The sequence below is a fragment of the Pelodiscus sinensis genome, chromosome 2 (assembly GCF_052426305.1).
Source record: "Pelodiscus sinensis isolate ZL-2025 chromosome 2, ASM5242630v1, whole genome shotgun sequence".
Taxonomy (NCBI): domain Eukaryota; kingdom Metazoa; phylum Chordata; order Testudines; family Trionychidae; genus Pelodiscus; species Pelodiscus sinensis.
The window spans coordinates 250,098,748-250,115,045 of NC_143053.1; the positions used below are offsets into that span (position 1 = coordinate 250,098,748).

General features: G+C 42.3%; 1 protein-coding gene across 3 annotated transcripts in view; it reads right to left on the minus strand.

Moving 5' to 3' along the window:
* Nucleotides 1-363: 363 nt before the first annotated feature.
* Nucleotides 364-16,298, minus strand: part of OXSR1 (oxidative stress responsive kinase 1) — a 136,043-nt gene continuing 120,108 nt past the window's right edge. For 2 of the 3 annotated variants that reach the window (XM_075922856.2, XM_089776801.1), the window contains exons 10-18: nucleotides 15,576-15,641; nucleotides 15,170-15,292; nucleotides 12,862-12,897; nucleotides 11,047-11,202; nucleotides 7,589-7,662; nucleotides 5,758-5,810; nucleotides 4,627-4,695; nucleotides 3,632-3,696; nucleotides 364-2,962 (exon numbers count right to left, since the gene is read on the minus strand). In XM_075922856.2, coding sequence (XP_075778971.1) covers nucleotides 2,888-2,962; nucleotides 3,632-3,696; nucleotides 4,627-4,695; nucleotides 5,758-5,810; nucleotides 7,589-7,662; nucleotides 11,047-11,202; nucleotides 12,862-12,897; nucleotides 15,170-15,292; nucleotides 15,576-15,641 — 717 coding nt within the window. In that variant the 3' untranslated portion in view covers nucleotides 364-2,887. The other variant, XM_089776802.1, reaches the window with a different exon arrangement.

Sequence of the window (16,298 nt, forward strand, 5' to 3'; positions counted from 1 at the left end):
CTGGCCGCTGACTCAGGTCCCAGGGGCTTGGGCTGGAAGGCTTTACAACTACAGCATAGACATTCAGACTCAGGTTGGGGCCCATATTCTGCGCCTCCAGGAAGGGGAAGGTCTCAGTATCTAAGCTCCAGCCAAGACTAAATGTCTACACTGAAATTTTTACCCCACAAACCCAAGTCAGCTGGCCAGGCTCTGAAATTCAGTGCTGCAGGTTATTTATTACAGCGTAGACATATCTTGACTCTCAGTGACAAACTATGAATATATGAGATTCTAAAGTTATGTATCAAATTCTGTTATCTGTGACAGCCGCATATCCCAGCAACATCTGACCCAACTCTTAAAACAAAAAGTCACCGAACACATGGCCATGGACAATTTATTCGTTATTGATTAAAAATCAGAGATACATGCAATAAAATACAAAGTCAAAAGAAAAAAGGCAGAATATTTTACATCTGTCATTATAATCTACAACACAACAAAGTTGTGGAGAATCCCTGTTCATTAATGTAGCATTATCCTTAGAGTATCAACTAAATTAAAAAATACCACCTGGTCCTAGTTTCAGACTACAATTTAGCAAAAACCAAATCCATTAATGATATGTTAAAATATTTTTATGAACAGCATTGGCACTTAAAGTAACCTTAAAAACAAAGTTACCTAGCATTGTAGTATCCCAAGCAAAATTTTGAATTTTGAGCTACCAAAAATGTCTAGAGATCTAATCTCAAATACACTCTAGTTATTTTTTTAAATAAAAAAACCCAGAAGCCTCAATGTCAGTGCAAACTCACTGTCTCTGCTAGTTCTGAAGTAGGGATGGCCAGGGATTATTTAATAAATAGATACTGCATTGTTTCACTTGAGCAGTTAGAGTCTGACATTTCTCAGCACCAGTGCGCAAATGAACAGTGAGGTATGCATGGCAAGCGGGCAAAGGAGCAATAATACTGTACCAACACTATTTGGTCTCCATTTTTTGTCCAAGATTTAAAAATTAAAGACGCTATCACTCACTGGCCTTCATGAATGTGCAGATCACAACCAGCTCTTCCCAAAGCCAATAAGCAACTGCAGAGGATAAGCTATGAGTGTGCTTTGCGTCACACACCACAAGAAGGTGCCAAAACTTTTCATACACATTTTAAATCAGTACTCACCCATCCCATTATATTAAAATTGTCATGTGCTTCAGGTTTCTTTGTGTACACTCGTACTCAGCACTTCAACATCCCTTTGCACTCATTTAGCGATGAGATTGTGCATAACTGGCAGTCCCAGTAGGAATTTATTAAACTACAGACTAAAGAAACAAGTGCAGTATAAAACCATGCAAAATTCAGGAAGCTTCCATAGCTGTTCATAGAGAAAATATATAAATATATATTGTTCATTACAAGACTCAAATAAAAAAGTCCTAATTGAACCCAGTTGTCCCATTTTAACACTCCTTTCTGGATGGTTATGCAACGGATGGAAACAGAACAGATTTCCTTATTTCTGTGTTAAATTACAGGTGTACAATTTAATTGTATAAAACACTTCAAAGCCAATAGCAGATACAAAGGCGAACTGTGAAACAGTAGGAAAAAAATCAACACTTTTATTCACATATTGCATTACAAGTGTCTCAACTAAAATTATAATTTATATTATTTATGTAGAAATTCAAATTAAACACCACATACTAACGAAACCTAAATGTGAGTTACATGGTCAGTGACATCCTGATCAAACTTTGATGCTCAGGTTGAGACGATACTGGAAAACCCAAGCAGTTAGTGCAGGATGGACACAAAGTCCAGAGCTTACTTGCCTGGTACACAGCTACACAGGCAATCATTTTATTGCTGTAAAACAGAACAGGGATGGTTCCACATGTACCTGTTTGCAAAGCACAGAAGGAAGGACTCAGCAGGGCAGAGGGATTTGTTCTGAACAACAATTTAATGTGTAGGCTTTCCGAGTGCCAAGCAATGTGAATTTCCTCTCCTGGGTAAAAATGATCATCACCTAAACCCCTAAAAGGTCAGTTTCTGGAAAGCCTCCCAGTTCTACTTTAAGATCGGACTACATTTGAGGATGTAGAATCAAAGACCTACTTGAAGCAATAATCTGATCATGGTAAATTAAGATCTGCATTAATGCTAAGTGTGGCACTGGTGCAAAACAAAGGGACAGGGGAAACAGCTACTAGCAGTTTAGTAAAGGAGCAGATGAATAAATGACTGGCACCTAAGATCTCAATTTAAAGAAATCTCTCAAATCTCATGGAAGAAAAATTTTAGCCGTCCTATGGTAAGACTTGATTCACTTTCTGGGGTGCCAGCATTTAACTACATTGTGTTTTAAAGATAAGCCAGACTCCCTCGCACTCCAGCTGACCAATCCGCATCTCCATTGGCTATTGCAGATGCAAGGTTAAAAGCAGGTCCACGAGTCAAAAAAACAACAAAAAAGGCCATTTAAACATGTGCAAAAACAGCAAGTGAAACAAACCAAACCACATGGAAGCAAACATTTAGGCTAGATGATTGGAGAAGTGGAACCCCTGTTTCGTACTCAGTAGTATTTTTTTTAAAGTAAGGCAATAATAAAATGACCGTGCCGGCAATGAAGTGTGGGATCTGCATGTGTGAGATGAAGATATAAAAAACATACGAGAGTTGTTTACAAAAGCAGTAAATGGAATCAGTAATTTCAGAAGTTAAATAGGTTTGTGATCCTATTTAAGAAAACGTTAAAGCTCCTTAGGAAGAGGGCTGTAGTTCAATTCTTTGGCAGTAGTGGTTTTTCTTTTGTTTGTGTTGCAGGCCAACAGAAGCAGGAGAAATATGCACATGTAGGTTTTCAGTACGGAAACTTCTCCTGGGATTGCCGTTTAGCTGATGCTGAGCTGTGCAAATCCTATAAGTTTGCCATCATCGGGAATATCTGAGCCTTCAACACCAGATGCCTGGGAACAGAATGTGAAGAAAAATTCAACTATACTTCATTAGCCATTATTTACATTTTGATCTGTGAGAGTTCTAGTTTGGAGAAGGAGCAGGTTCGGGACAACTTTGCATTATATTTACCAGATGGCAGTGTTCTATGTTTACATATTAGCATTTTTCAGCTATGAAAAACTGAGCTCAAAAAGTTTCACCAACAACTTTAAGGCTCAGCCTACTAGCTAGGGTAAAAAAATGCAGGTACTCCCTATCCCAAGACAGGTCTCAATTTATAAGGGTCCCTCTTCAAGCTCCTATCAATAAACAATTCTGGGTTTTGCTACTTCTTTCCAGGGCTCCTCTATTACTCCCACAATACTCCTTGGGCTCAAGGACACCTTCCATCATCTAACTTCTCCATTTGGTCTTCTACTCCCTCCCCTCAAAAATATCCTGTTATCCAGATCCTCCCTCTCCTCCTCCATAAAGGAGCCCCTGGCACCTGTGAGCCCCCTTACCCAACCAAAAACTTCTACTCTTCCCAGGCAAATGGGATTTTCATGTCCAGATCGCAGCAACCTCCAAACTATTTTGATTTATTGGGAGGGAGGAAGGAAGAGGGTTTGTTACAAAGTGCTGGGATGTATTTACAAAAATGGCAACCTGCTTAACAAGGGAACAGAAATAAATACCAGCTTGAAAGTGACGGATCTGTTTGCCTGGGGTTCTTCAACAATTTTCTGCAAATTAGCTGCAACTGAAATCACATACATAGGTTATATTAGGACAGTTTACATACAGTGAATTCCAAATCCATTGGACACTTGTTTTTTCCAATACTTTTCAGAGTGTACAAGCTTAAAACACTTTTAAAAATACAGGTACATGTACAAAGTCTTTAGGCATATCACTAGGCAAAATAAAAGTTATATTTAATCTACACCTTTAAACTGTGCAAATATTATAGCTTGATTCTGAAAAGCAACCTCTGTTTATGCAGGTGTAGTCTTAAACACCTGCCTGTGCCAGCAAATCGGATTAGCTGCTGGCTGGCAGCATTTCTGCCTTCTAAAAGAGAGGCTGGCGTGAGACCCCTTTCAAACCTCTGGAATGCAATTCGACTTGCTATAGCTGAAGAGAAGTGCTGGGCAATGAAGGTTGTTGTTACAGTATTAGCAGTTCAAGTAGTTTAGGAAATGCTTGTGGGAGGTGAGGATCTAAGGCTCGTCTATGCAACACTTCATTTACAGTAAGCTGGGGTGTAGCTGTGCACTGTTTGGACCCTCCTACTATATACTACACGTTCTGTAGTGCACTTGGTTCTACTCCTCTTTCAAAATGGGACACTACCCAACAGCCTCCAAAAGCGAAAGGCAAAACGCATCCACTGCACTGCCTGGATTCGGTTTATTTTAGTTTGTATTACAATGATAGTCAATGGAACCTTTTCTTCACAAGTCTCATAAATAGGCCATGTTCTCTGAACTCCAGGGCTCCAACATGCACACTCAAGCAAATATTCCACTGGAGTGAGTGCGTTCTATCACATTTCAGGGCCTAGGGTGAACTTCCCCGGAAGAATTCAGTAAAGATGTGTTCATTCTCCACATGCTTTATAATTAACGGTGGTGATTACTGGAAAGCCTACAAATTCAGAGAGAAATACTACAGCATCACTTGCCATTACCTATTACTAAATCTCTACCATCAACAAGCCCAGCTGAGATGAGTTCTTGAGATACACCATCTGCAGTATCTGTAGGGGACAAAGATACATAGTGTTCAGTCTGGGACAGCCTACACTATCATCACACACAGTCATAGCTACAACAGTGGACTGAGTTTCTCACTAACCAAAATGATTTGGGAAGCAGACATTAGCAAAGGTAATTTTTAACACAAACGCAAAAGCCTGCAGAGATTACGTTGATTATAATTTATGATTCAATAAAAACTGGCTGATCTGGCTGTCCTAAGAAAATGACTAACTGGTCACATTAGAATGTAACTATTATACAGTGTCAATTACAATTGGGCTTTTTTTCTGCTCTGAGCCTCTACTGGCAGATGGCCATGCAATTTAAGACCATTAAAGACTTCTGTAAATATCCACCTCTGCCTCCAGCCTCAAGCCAAAGAGGTGTACACGATTTTAAATTAGCTACTCTGTACCACCTCAATTATCCAAAGGTCTTGTAGGGACAGCAAGTGCTTTGAGACTGAAGGAGCCAGCCCCACAGCCTGCAAATCCTGCATTCAATTCATAGATGCCAAGGAGAGCAAGAACTCTGGTAGTCATCTAGTCTCACCTTCTCTATAATACATGCCAGAGAACATCCCCAAAATGATTACTTTGGTCTATAGCGCATCTTTCAAAAAAAATTCGATCATAAACATCAAGGTACCATGGAGCTGCCATATTGAGTATGTAGGCAAGAACCATGTGAAATGCAGATCCCAAAACACTTTGTTCCATCTTTAGCCATGCAGCCTGTCACCTGGACCATTACATGTTGTGACTTACAAACTGGAGGCTGTGGACCACACTGGACAGGGCCTGAGGACTGCATCCTAGCCCAGCCGCCCTCCCCCTTGCTGGCTTTCTTAGGGTTAGATTGCCTCAGCACAGCCATTCCATGAAAGCGCGAGCCAGGCACTTGGTTCTGGGCATATCAAACATTTAATGAGTGGAGCAAATACACGCCAGTAGACCACATGCCTCCAGCTGACACTTTGCTGGGATCCCCATACAGTCTCCACTTAAATTTTTGCCAAATATTTTTCAAAAAACAGTTTGGTAATTTCCACAATGCCTCACCTCTCCCTGGGGTAAATTCAAACCGGATATCATTAAGTTCTTTCTTTGAATTCCTGTGGTAAGAATACACAGTTTTAACAAATTAAAATGAAAAAGCAAATGTATGACAAGGTTCATTTCAGATCACTTGGGGATTCCAGTGTTCTAGTTGAAGGGGAGTCATTCAAAAGTCAGTTTTAAAAAGTCCTTTTCAAATACCAGCTATCCCAATGGGGATGCACAGAGGTGTCCCTGGATTTGCATCTGAAATCAAAGCTCTCAAGGAGGGCCACCTATTTTTTCTATTGGTTTGACAGAGCCTGTGCTTGCTGATACTCAGGATACATAAGGCCCATCTGTCCAGGTACATAAGAGCCGCTCTCAACCCCACCAGTATCTGATCACCTTGCGAACATTAATGGATTTATCCCTGAAGCATCCTTGCAGGGCAGAGATGTACCCTCATTTTGCCATGGTGGAACTGAGGCAAAGGGATTAACTAGCCTAGGAAGTCTGGTGGCAGACCCAAGTTTCAGCACCCAATCTCGTGCCTTAACTACAAGATCATTCTTCTCCCAGCACTCAATGAAGGGACTCTTCAGTCAACACCTGCAAGTGGAAGTTTCTGTAATGGAACAGCTGAATTTGCCAATTAATAACTGTCCTCTCTTTCTGGTCTCTAACTACAAAAGGGCATTGTACACAGTGGCAAGCTGTCCCTCGCAAGTGGAGATTCTTACACATGGAATTTTACAAAGGAGGCCCCCACAAAATTAGCTAAACACGTTGTGCTTAAGAAAGCACAGCAGAAGAGCATTCAGTAGAGCAGTACCAGCTCCTTGGTGCAAACTTCTGGCTGCTACTCAAGGAGACACTCCCAGCAAGGCCAACACAGGATGCCATTCTAGTGAGCAAGTCCACAAGAGATCAGTGACTGTATGTGATTTTTATTGTTTTAAACAACTTATGATCCCCGGAGAGTGTACAACAGGGATAATTTATTCGTACCAAATGAAATTAATAGGCAGCAGGTTTAAAACAAACAAAAGGAAGTTTTTCTTCATGCAGTGCACAGTCAACCTGTGGAACTCCTTGCCAGAGGATACAGTGAAGGCTAGAACTTTAACAGCGTTCAAAAAAGAGCTAGATAGCCATTGATGGACCTAACCTCCATGAATCTATTAGCCAGGATGGGTAGGAATGGTGTCTCTACCCTCTGTTTCTCTGGAAGTGGGTGACAGGGGAGGGATCACGTGAGGATTACTTGTCGTGATCCCTCCCTCTGAGGCATCTGGTATTGGCCAACGTTGGCAGACAGGATACTGGGCTAGATGAACCTCTGGTCTGACCCAGTATGGCTGTTCTTATGCCTACTGCACACAGTTTAGTACGTTTTACTCCAAGACTGATACCTTTCAGGACATACAATTTGCAAAGCTCCAATTGAATAGAAGAGTTTGGGTCTCCTGGCTTTCCACATGCCCTCACCAGCCTAATGGCCAAACATTGCTAGATTTGGGTCCCCATTAGGAGCATCGGGTGGTAACTAAGCTGGAGTACATGTATGTTCCCCATCCCTTCAGTGCAACAAGGGAGAAGCCATAGTGATCTATGAAATTAATGACGCTGCTTGAACACTCTACAGTTATCCTCACAGCATCCCTTTGAGGTAGGTAGGTAAAGTTATTCCCGTCTTACAGATGGAGAAAATGGGTTACATTTATGACAGGAAACAAAGCTTCAGTGACAAATCCAGGATTCCATTTCCAGAGCTCCCTAGCTAAGCAGCCTAGCCCCCAAATAACACTTCACACTGGCTTGCTTTCCGCCAGTCCCGTACCAGCACACTTACCTTAACCTTAGCACGAGACTGATGGGGACTTTTACATCCTCCTGAACTGGTGCAACAGCAGGGGCAGGTGGTGCCTAAAATGGGATTGGATTAGTTTTAGGGTAACGATCTGTCCCATTTTTAATGGGACAGCCTCTTACTTAAGCTCTCTCCAGGTATCCTGTCTTAAAAAAAAACCAACAGGCAAATTGTCCCATATTTCCCCTGCTGGTCTGTTCAGGCTGCAGTCAGGGCAGACACAGCTCAAGCCAAGAGGATGAAGCTCCGAATGCTGGCAAACCCCTTCCCCTCCACTCTTCTGTGGGGCTGAAGCCCCAATCTACAGCACCCCCCCCCCTCACCTCCACAGGGCTCAACTCCCAGCAATCAACACCCCCATCTAAAGCCCTGATTCGCATTGTCCCCTGAATACCCAGCAAACACACCCCACTGAAGCCTGGATCTATGCTCCCTCCCACCTTCCATGCCACGAGTGGTGGGGCTCAAGCTGAGAATAGCAGGGCTTAATCCTGCACATACAGGGCTCCCGGTGGGAGAGAAGCCTCCAGAGCCCATGGGCAGAGTCAGGGCTGGATTAACTTTCTGTAGGCCCACAGCCAAACATTTTTGTGGGCTTCCAGGGGGGCAATGGACCATAGCACAGGGAGATCAGTCCCAAGAGCAAGGGGCCAGCTAGGGGCAGCCCTGCTCTGCCCAGGCCAGCATTCACAAAGTGGAAGTTGTCAGACACACAGTGCCTCACCCAGACCTGTGCTGCCAGCATGCCCCTTTTGCTAAAGAGTAGGGTCATTCCCACCCAAGACAGGGACTGCTGCCATCCCGCGCTGCTGCCTCTGTATCAGAGGGAGTTTAAAAATCAGCTTACCTCACTGACTGGCTGCCTGTCACCCCATGCTGCTGCCTCTGATGCAGAGGCAACAGTGCGAAGTAGCACGGGGGCTTCTCGGGGGTGGAGCCAGAGTGCACTGGCTGCCGGCCCCACCCCCGGAGACTACAGAATAGTTGAGTAACTGATAAGAATTCATGAGGTTAATTGACTATTCAATTAACCAATATTTAACATCTCTAATGCTGAGAACACACTGAAAACCCAAAGAAGAATATTAATGTACAATTGAACTATGCTAGGTAGTAATATTTAGAAAGACAATCCTGTCTCTAATTGTCTCCAGAACAAATAGTGGTGTGTAGTTGCGCCTTTTAGAGACACTGGAAACTGGCTAGAGGCTTCAGAAGAGGTTTTTCAGTACATTTATCATATACATTCCAGACAAAATTTCTATGAAAAATTAAGATTTGATACAACATAATAAGACTTCTATCCTCTGCTTTAAGATATGCTTCATGACTTTTTGAAGATAGATGCTTTTGGAAAAGTTGTCCTGTAAGTTTTTTAGGAGTCTTAAGCTCCATTAACTTTCAATAGGATTTAGGCAATTTTAGCCACAAATCATAGAACTGTGTGTCATGATTATGAGGGTTAGCCAGCAGCCTGGGGATTAAGGGGTTAACTACACCTAGCCAGGTGGAGAGACCAATAAGAATGTAGGTGGGACTTTTCAAACTGGGACAAAGGAATTTGGGTTTTTTCTTCTTTTCTCCTTTTGTCTCTCAGTGAGTTCTCTGCAGCTACAGAGAGGGACAAGCATGTCTCTCTCTCTCTCTCCAAGACACCATTCTTCATTTTCTGTAAGTAGGGTAAAGTTTAAGCAGTTTCGTTAGGTTTTATTGTTTTAAGGATTGGGTATGGGATCTGAGATCTGGCACTGTTTAAAAGATGTTTTGGCTTTTCTTTGTAACTAAGTTCTAGGCCCATGGAGTTTCTCCATGAGTATATTTTGTTACCTCCCTATCTAGTCATTATGTTTGCAACAGGAATATTGTTGTAATAATAAAGGTTCTTTCTTTTCTTTTTATTAACCTGGCAGTGGTTAATTGTGTGCCTTGATTTTTATTTTAGGGGTAAGATTTCCCAAATGATCTTTCCCCTGATTTCTTTATCAACATTTGGGTGGTGGCAGCGGAAGTTTTATTCCCAAGATCTAGGTTTTTAAGATCTTGGGGGGAAGTTTTATACCAAAGCCTGGTAGATAAGGCTTTGGGGTACACTTGCTGGCCCCCACTTCTGCATTTATCATGCCAGAGTGGGGAAGGAGCCATGACACTGTGCATCAGAAGAATTTACAGATTAGTATTTACCTTTACTTAGACATACGTATTCCTGAATGAATGGTTGCTTCACAGATACACAACTAAATAGGCTTTAAAACATTACTAAAGGTGCTCATTTTCACTTCTAAATTATGGCTGATTATATGCCATGGGCGAGTAGATTACAGAGATTGTTGAGCCCTGCTAATGAGTCCCCCATTAGCATATTTTCTGCCAAAAAACTCTCTAAGGCTACATCTTCACTGCGAATGTGTGTCTGTCTATCTCCCAGCTGGGGGACATGCACTCCCTTCCCCACAGCTGTGCCCACTACAGTGGCCATGGAAAGGTGTTTCTCTCCTGGCTCCAAGAAGCTGCAGTGAGAGAGGGCTGGGGCTCTCCTCTCTCGTCCCAGGGCAGCCTGCACACTGAACCCCTCAGGCCAGCCCCACCCCAGAGCAATGATTTAAATGAAGAAAAACAAAACTTATTTGAATTAAGGACCTGCACAGCACTGGGTAAACTTTCTAGTACCAAACATCTCCGGAACGGTTTATTTTGGCAATTCCCCCACTCTCACCCCTTCAGCCCAAGAAATCAGAGTTCCCTTCTTTCCTCCTAGCAGGCTCTCCCGGCTGGGCTTTGCACTAAAACCAATACGGAACAGAATTATGTGTTGGGCTACTTTGAAAGGTTTTACGTTTCCTCACATGCCAATTCTCCTGTGCACCAAATGGGAGCCTATCAAAAAACCAGGCTCAAACTCAAAACCACAGAAGTCCAATTTCTCTTTTAACCTTTTGGTAATATAAAGGCTTTTTTCTATGCATGCATCCTTCATTGCTTTTGGAGCCTGGTGGGCCCCTCTTTTCTACCTCCAGTTTCCTCCTTCTAGCACTGAGGCTCTGAAGCTCTGAAGAGGTCTGGCCAGAACCTGCTTTACTGCCCTGTCAATGTTCTTCCTTAATCCCCTTAAGCAAGAATCCGCTGATCTAACTAAGGCACTCCCCTCTCTACTTCATCCTTCCCCAGACTCAGGAATGCACTTCCTGCTCTCAGAGCCACTTTTAGTTCAGAAACTGAGATCCCAGGAGCTGCAGATCCTGGCAGGGCTGTGCAAAGACATGCACCCTAAAGCCACTGGTGCCTGCCTACTCTTCTTACTCAACTTAAGTGGTCAATTCGCCATGCTGACAAAACCCACCATAAGCAGCTTCCCTGGCTTAAGTTAATTTGAATGCGACTGGTGCTTTAAAGGAGGGTCTCCTATGAAGCGGAGCATGTGTCTTAAGGTTTTCTAGCCTTACCTGCCCTGCTGCGAGAGCTGCTGCAGGCATCTGAACGGACGGAGGGACAGCAATTTGAGAAGGCTGGGCAGGTGTCTGTCCTGCAGGTTGAGGTAGTTCAGCTGTCTGGGCTGGAACATGGAGCAAATGACCTGTGGGTTCAGCTGGTGGGAACAGCTACAACAACAAGATGCTTCAATGAGACAGGGAATGTCTTTGAAAGCAAGGGGTTAGGCAGGAAGCGTACGGTGACCCTGCTTGCAGAAGCACAACTAACGAGTTTACAGCCAACCACATTTCCAACCCCTGAAGCCACTAAGTCAGCTCTGAATGGGTCCCGGCTTTGCTTCATTCTAGAAGATGATTCCTCCTCCCCCGTTAACTCCTAACATGCTCATCCTATTACTATGGACAAAGACACTTGTACTGGTCTGGAACGACTGAATGCTCCACAGGAATGAAAACTGAGCACGTTCCCATAAGATGCAAACACATGCAGTAGTCTCCATATTCTTGAAACACAAGCATGATTGACATGCTTCATTTGTTAAGCCCATAGATCAGCCTCCTGCACTGCTTGTGTTTCGTGTCAGAGGGGAAACAGAACAATCAAGAATTAAATCCTTGTAAATATTTCTCTATTTCCCAACAAATATGATATCAGGTTCTAAGATATCAAAGCAATTTGGCATTCAATTCTGAGGTAATGCAAACAGAGGACAGGCTCTTTCAAAGCATGTAAGAGCAGCAAGATTAGCACTGGAGGCATAGGTTTTGTGTTCTAGACTCCAGCTGGCCAAAAAGATGGCAAAGAACAAACCTAATCAGCTCTGCAAGGGAGAAGGATGGGTGAAATTTGAGTTATTGCAACTATAAAATCTTCTGACCTCCATTCTCAGATAAAGGGAATCTCTCTATAATTAACCAAGTTCTCAGTTGCAAACTGCAATTAGAACAGGACAGGTTACACTTGGTCAGAATTCTACAAAACATTCTAGTTTAATATCTGGCATGTGTCTCAAAGAAAACAAGTTAAGTCCACACACCATCAGCACCCAAACATATGCTAATACCTAAGAGACACTAACACGGATGGGAAACATTTGCAAACTACGAGTTCTGAGACAAGATTTTTAACTGTCATTAAAGTCTACTACCAACAGCGAAGGACTACTGACCGCCTAGCTCAGAGGCTTAGCAGTAGCTGAGAATGAGTCAGACCAGTCCTGTAAAATGGGCAGTTTGAGTAGGTCTACATTGGAATTAAAAAAAAAAAAAAAAAAAAAAGCTGGTCTGTGGCAGCTGATATAGGCTCGCAAGGCTCAGACTAAGGACCTGTTTAACTGAAATGTAGACTTTCAGGCCCCTCTTCCAGGGTTCTAGAGCTCAGGCTCCGATCAGAATATCTACTGAATAGCCCAAGCCCAAGTCAGCCAGCACAGGTCAGCAGCGGGTTCTTAATTACAGAATGGACCTATCCTTTGACTGAGCTGTTTGGAGGAAAGGAACAAGAAGAATTTGACTGACTTTGGGAGAGTGGATTCAGCCTCAAAGCTTAAGAGCAGTAACAATCCTCAGGACTTTGTTTGACAAGGAAATTGTCAGAGAAGATGCCCACAGAGAGGGAGCATAGCAACTGATTTCCCTATAAAGGTTTGTTAAGGTTAGTGCTAAGGGTCTGTGTCTCGGTAGTCAATGATTCACCTTCTAGGGAAGCAACTAGCTTTCAAGCTTCCGAATATTATTTTTAGAGATCAACAGCATGTTCCTTGTCAGTGTCAATGATTGGGAGTTGTCAGATTCGAAGAGCAACAACTTCCATAAGGCACAACTTACCTCAGAATTTTGTAAAGATTCTTTCACTCTGGGAGACTAATAAGGAAAAAAAATAAGGAAAAAAAATACCAGGAATTACTATAAGCAGTTGAACAAAACTGACTAGCAATGGATTGCCCCAACCGTAGCAATATTCACTAACTGAACAAACATGAGTCTGGTTTTACTTTTATCTACATATTAAAATGCACAACAGCAATCAAACCAGATAATTTTTCAGCCACCTTAGCCATACTCTCCCCTGGACATGCATTGTCATGGCTTAGCTTGTAACTTACAGTTTAGATTTATGCACAGTAGCATATAAGAAGAAATGCTGGTGTTCTTTATTGCTAGAGAAATCTAGTATTAATGAGCACAACATATTCATCAGATTTGGATTTCATTAACGAGCCAAGACAATAAAATCTGTTTTTAAGCCACTCCAACTCTTCAAGAGGACAACATACCAGTCTGTAAAGCAATTAGAATATTAAAGGGATCATAAGCATTCAATACATTAGAAAGTTGAAGTCATAAGCAATGTGCATGACGACAGGCATATTTTCCTATCTACAGTTGAAAGAACAAATAAATAGTCTTTTATTTAACATTTGGGAAATATCTTTTCCTATTAGTTATAATTTCTGTTACAGTTTTGCCTAGAAATCTCAAAGGCCTCACTGTGCTAGGAATTTTATAAGCCAGTGGTTCTCAACCAGTGATATGAGTACACTCAGGGGTACTCAAGAGATGTCTGGGGGTACATCAACAACTGAAATTTGGAGAAAACTGTATTTTTGTTTTACAGCGCTTTATTATTTTTGTACCTTTTACTCCCACAAATTTCATCACTCGCCTGGTTACAATTAAGTTGTTTAAACAAATATGTTGCAATGGTAGAAAAAAATTGTGTGTGTCTGAAAACTGTAGATACTGGGGGTACTTTTTTTTTTTTTTTTTTTTTTTTTTAAAGGGGGTACTTTATAAAAAAGGTTGAGAAACTCTGTTATAAACTACTAAAAGGCAGTCCCTTGACTCTAGGTGTCAGACAACAAGTGGAGGAGACAGGGTAAAAGGGAATCATTATTCAACATTCAGAAAGATTTGGACCACTCTTAAGCGCTATACAAACACAGGAAAGTTCTCGCCACAAAGGATTTATAGTCTAAAATAGTGTCTCAAATTGTGTGCGCACGCGCTGGCAAGCCCCCTTGGACTTACTCCGATTTGAAAAGGTCGGCAGAGCCCAACGCAGATATTAAAATTTATATCCATGGATGAAGACATCTGCAATTATAAGGTAGGTACCCATGGAATTGCAGGGATTTAGCAACGAGAAAGACCAGCAGGGCAATGGCCAGTGATCGAGCCGTGAATACCAGTGGCGAAAGCAGCAGCATATTGGGCAGCTGCTTGTAGGAGATAGAGCCCAGCCCAGTCAGCTCCTGCAGCATGTCTGTACTGCCCCCAGTCCTGCAAACTGGGGTGTGGCCCAGTGTTCCTTCCTTGTGCGGCTGCTCAGAAGAGATTCTAATGCTGCCCAGCTGATTAGCAGACCACACGCAGCTCGGTTTGCATTTATTTTCGTGGTGCACATTCGCACATACCTTACGTACAAAATACAATTTATTCTGCACACAGAGGGAACACTGATGGGAACCAGGCTCACCGGCAGCTGTCCCTGGTCATGCTAGTGTGTGCAAGCAGCTTGCATGCTTCTGGATAGGAGTCTCTCTCATTGTTACCATAGCCCAGCAACTCTGCAGATATCTGCTTTATACCCACGCAGGGCTCTAACTAGGGATGTGAAAATGCATTTCATCAACTGTGTAACCCACTTTTCCCCCACCCATGCACTACTGCCTCTGTAGCAGAGGCAGCAGTGTGGGGAGCCAGCATAAAAGCCGGCTCACCATGTGTAATATCCACATGAATCAGTTCATTCCAGTACTTAAGATAATGTTACAACAACAATCTCAGGTCGTTTACACCACTGGAGTTTTAAGTCACAAGACTATCCCTGATTTTTCTATTATCCACTGAACTGGGATCCAGGAAATCCAGATTCAAATTCCCAGGTCTAGTAAACTCGTACGCAACTTGGGACAAATCACAAACGCTGTGCCTTAGTATGTCCTCTGTAAAACTGGGGTAATATGACTTCTCCCATCCTGTCTCATGTCTGGTTAAACCGTAAGCTCGCCAAGGAAGTGGCTGTTGCACTGTGTATGTTTAGCAAATCTCAGAATGGGGTCCCAAAGCCAACTGGAACATTTTGGCACTACTGTGATACACAATACAATTGCTGAAGAATCCAAGGGCTCACCCTGAGCTGTGAAATTGCTGCTCTGCCTTCCTCACTTTCTTCATCTAATTCGTCATCACTCCACTCCCAGCCACCATCTTCAGTCTTATGAAGACGCCCACTAGAACCTGGGACCCTCCGGACCTATTAGGCAGAGACACAAACAAAATGTTGTATGAAGCAGATAATTCAAATGGTCTTTTTCGGAAAAAAGTGTCCAAACATCTAAGTTGTCAGCTGGGATTTTAAGAGGAACTAAAAAGGGATCAGCAAGATTGTATCTAGAAGACATTAGAATAGCACAATGCTAACTAAGAATTAGTCCAAAAACTGTTGAGCATAATGAAATAAAAAAAAAAAAAAAACTAGCAGCATTGTGACACCCCTGTTAAACAATGGTAGTCACTATCCATTTGCATCTTGGTACCTTTTTAGCTCTTTCAGTGATTGTTGGTGCTCTCTGCAACATCTTTTCTTGTAGAAATTCTTTATTCTGGAAAAGGAAAATAGTGTCTAATTCACTCTTCTACTGTTGGAAGTCATTTTATGGCTCAGGAAGTGTTTTGGGCCATAAAACCCACTTTCAAATCAATTTTAATAAAACTTAGAAGACTATGCTGTTTGGAAGTTAACATAATTTTTTCTAAGAACATCTGTGAGATGTAACAAGAAGCAACCCACCATTCATTCGTTGGAAATACAGTTTATTCCTTATCATTTGTGACAAATTTCCCATTGCAAAATAATACAAGATTAGCAACTGAAAAGTGGCGCACAAACTTTGATTTTCTTTAAAATTCAGCTGAAACACTGCAAAATATTTAACCCCCGAAAACTAGAAATTGACCAAATTTTTAAAAAATGGGCAGGAAATAAAAAAAACCCAGCAGTTGAAGAGCCTTTTATGAGTTTATTTTATTAGGTAGGTCACATACTATCTTGCTAGAATGCTATTACTAGTGAACTCAGTCCTATCTCATTTTCCCTTTGCTTTATTAAATTGGGCCCTTTCCTGCTGTCAGTAGCAAGTCACTTCAGATGCCAGCCTGAGGCATCAGGAACAGCACACTCAGTATATGGAAAATGTGATCCATAGGCAGAGGCTGGGGAGAACTACAGGTGAGCACAAGACGTGCACAGCACACAGTTT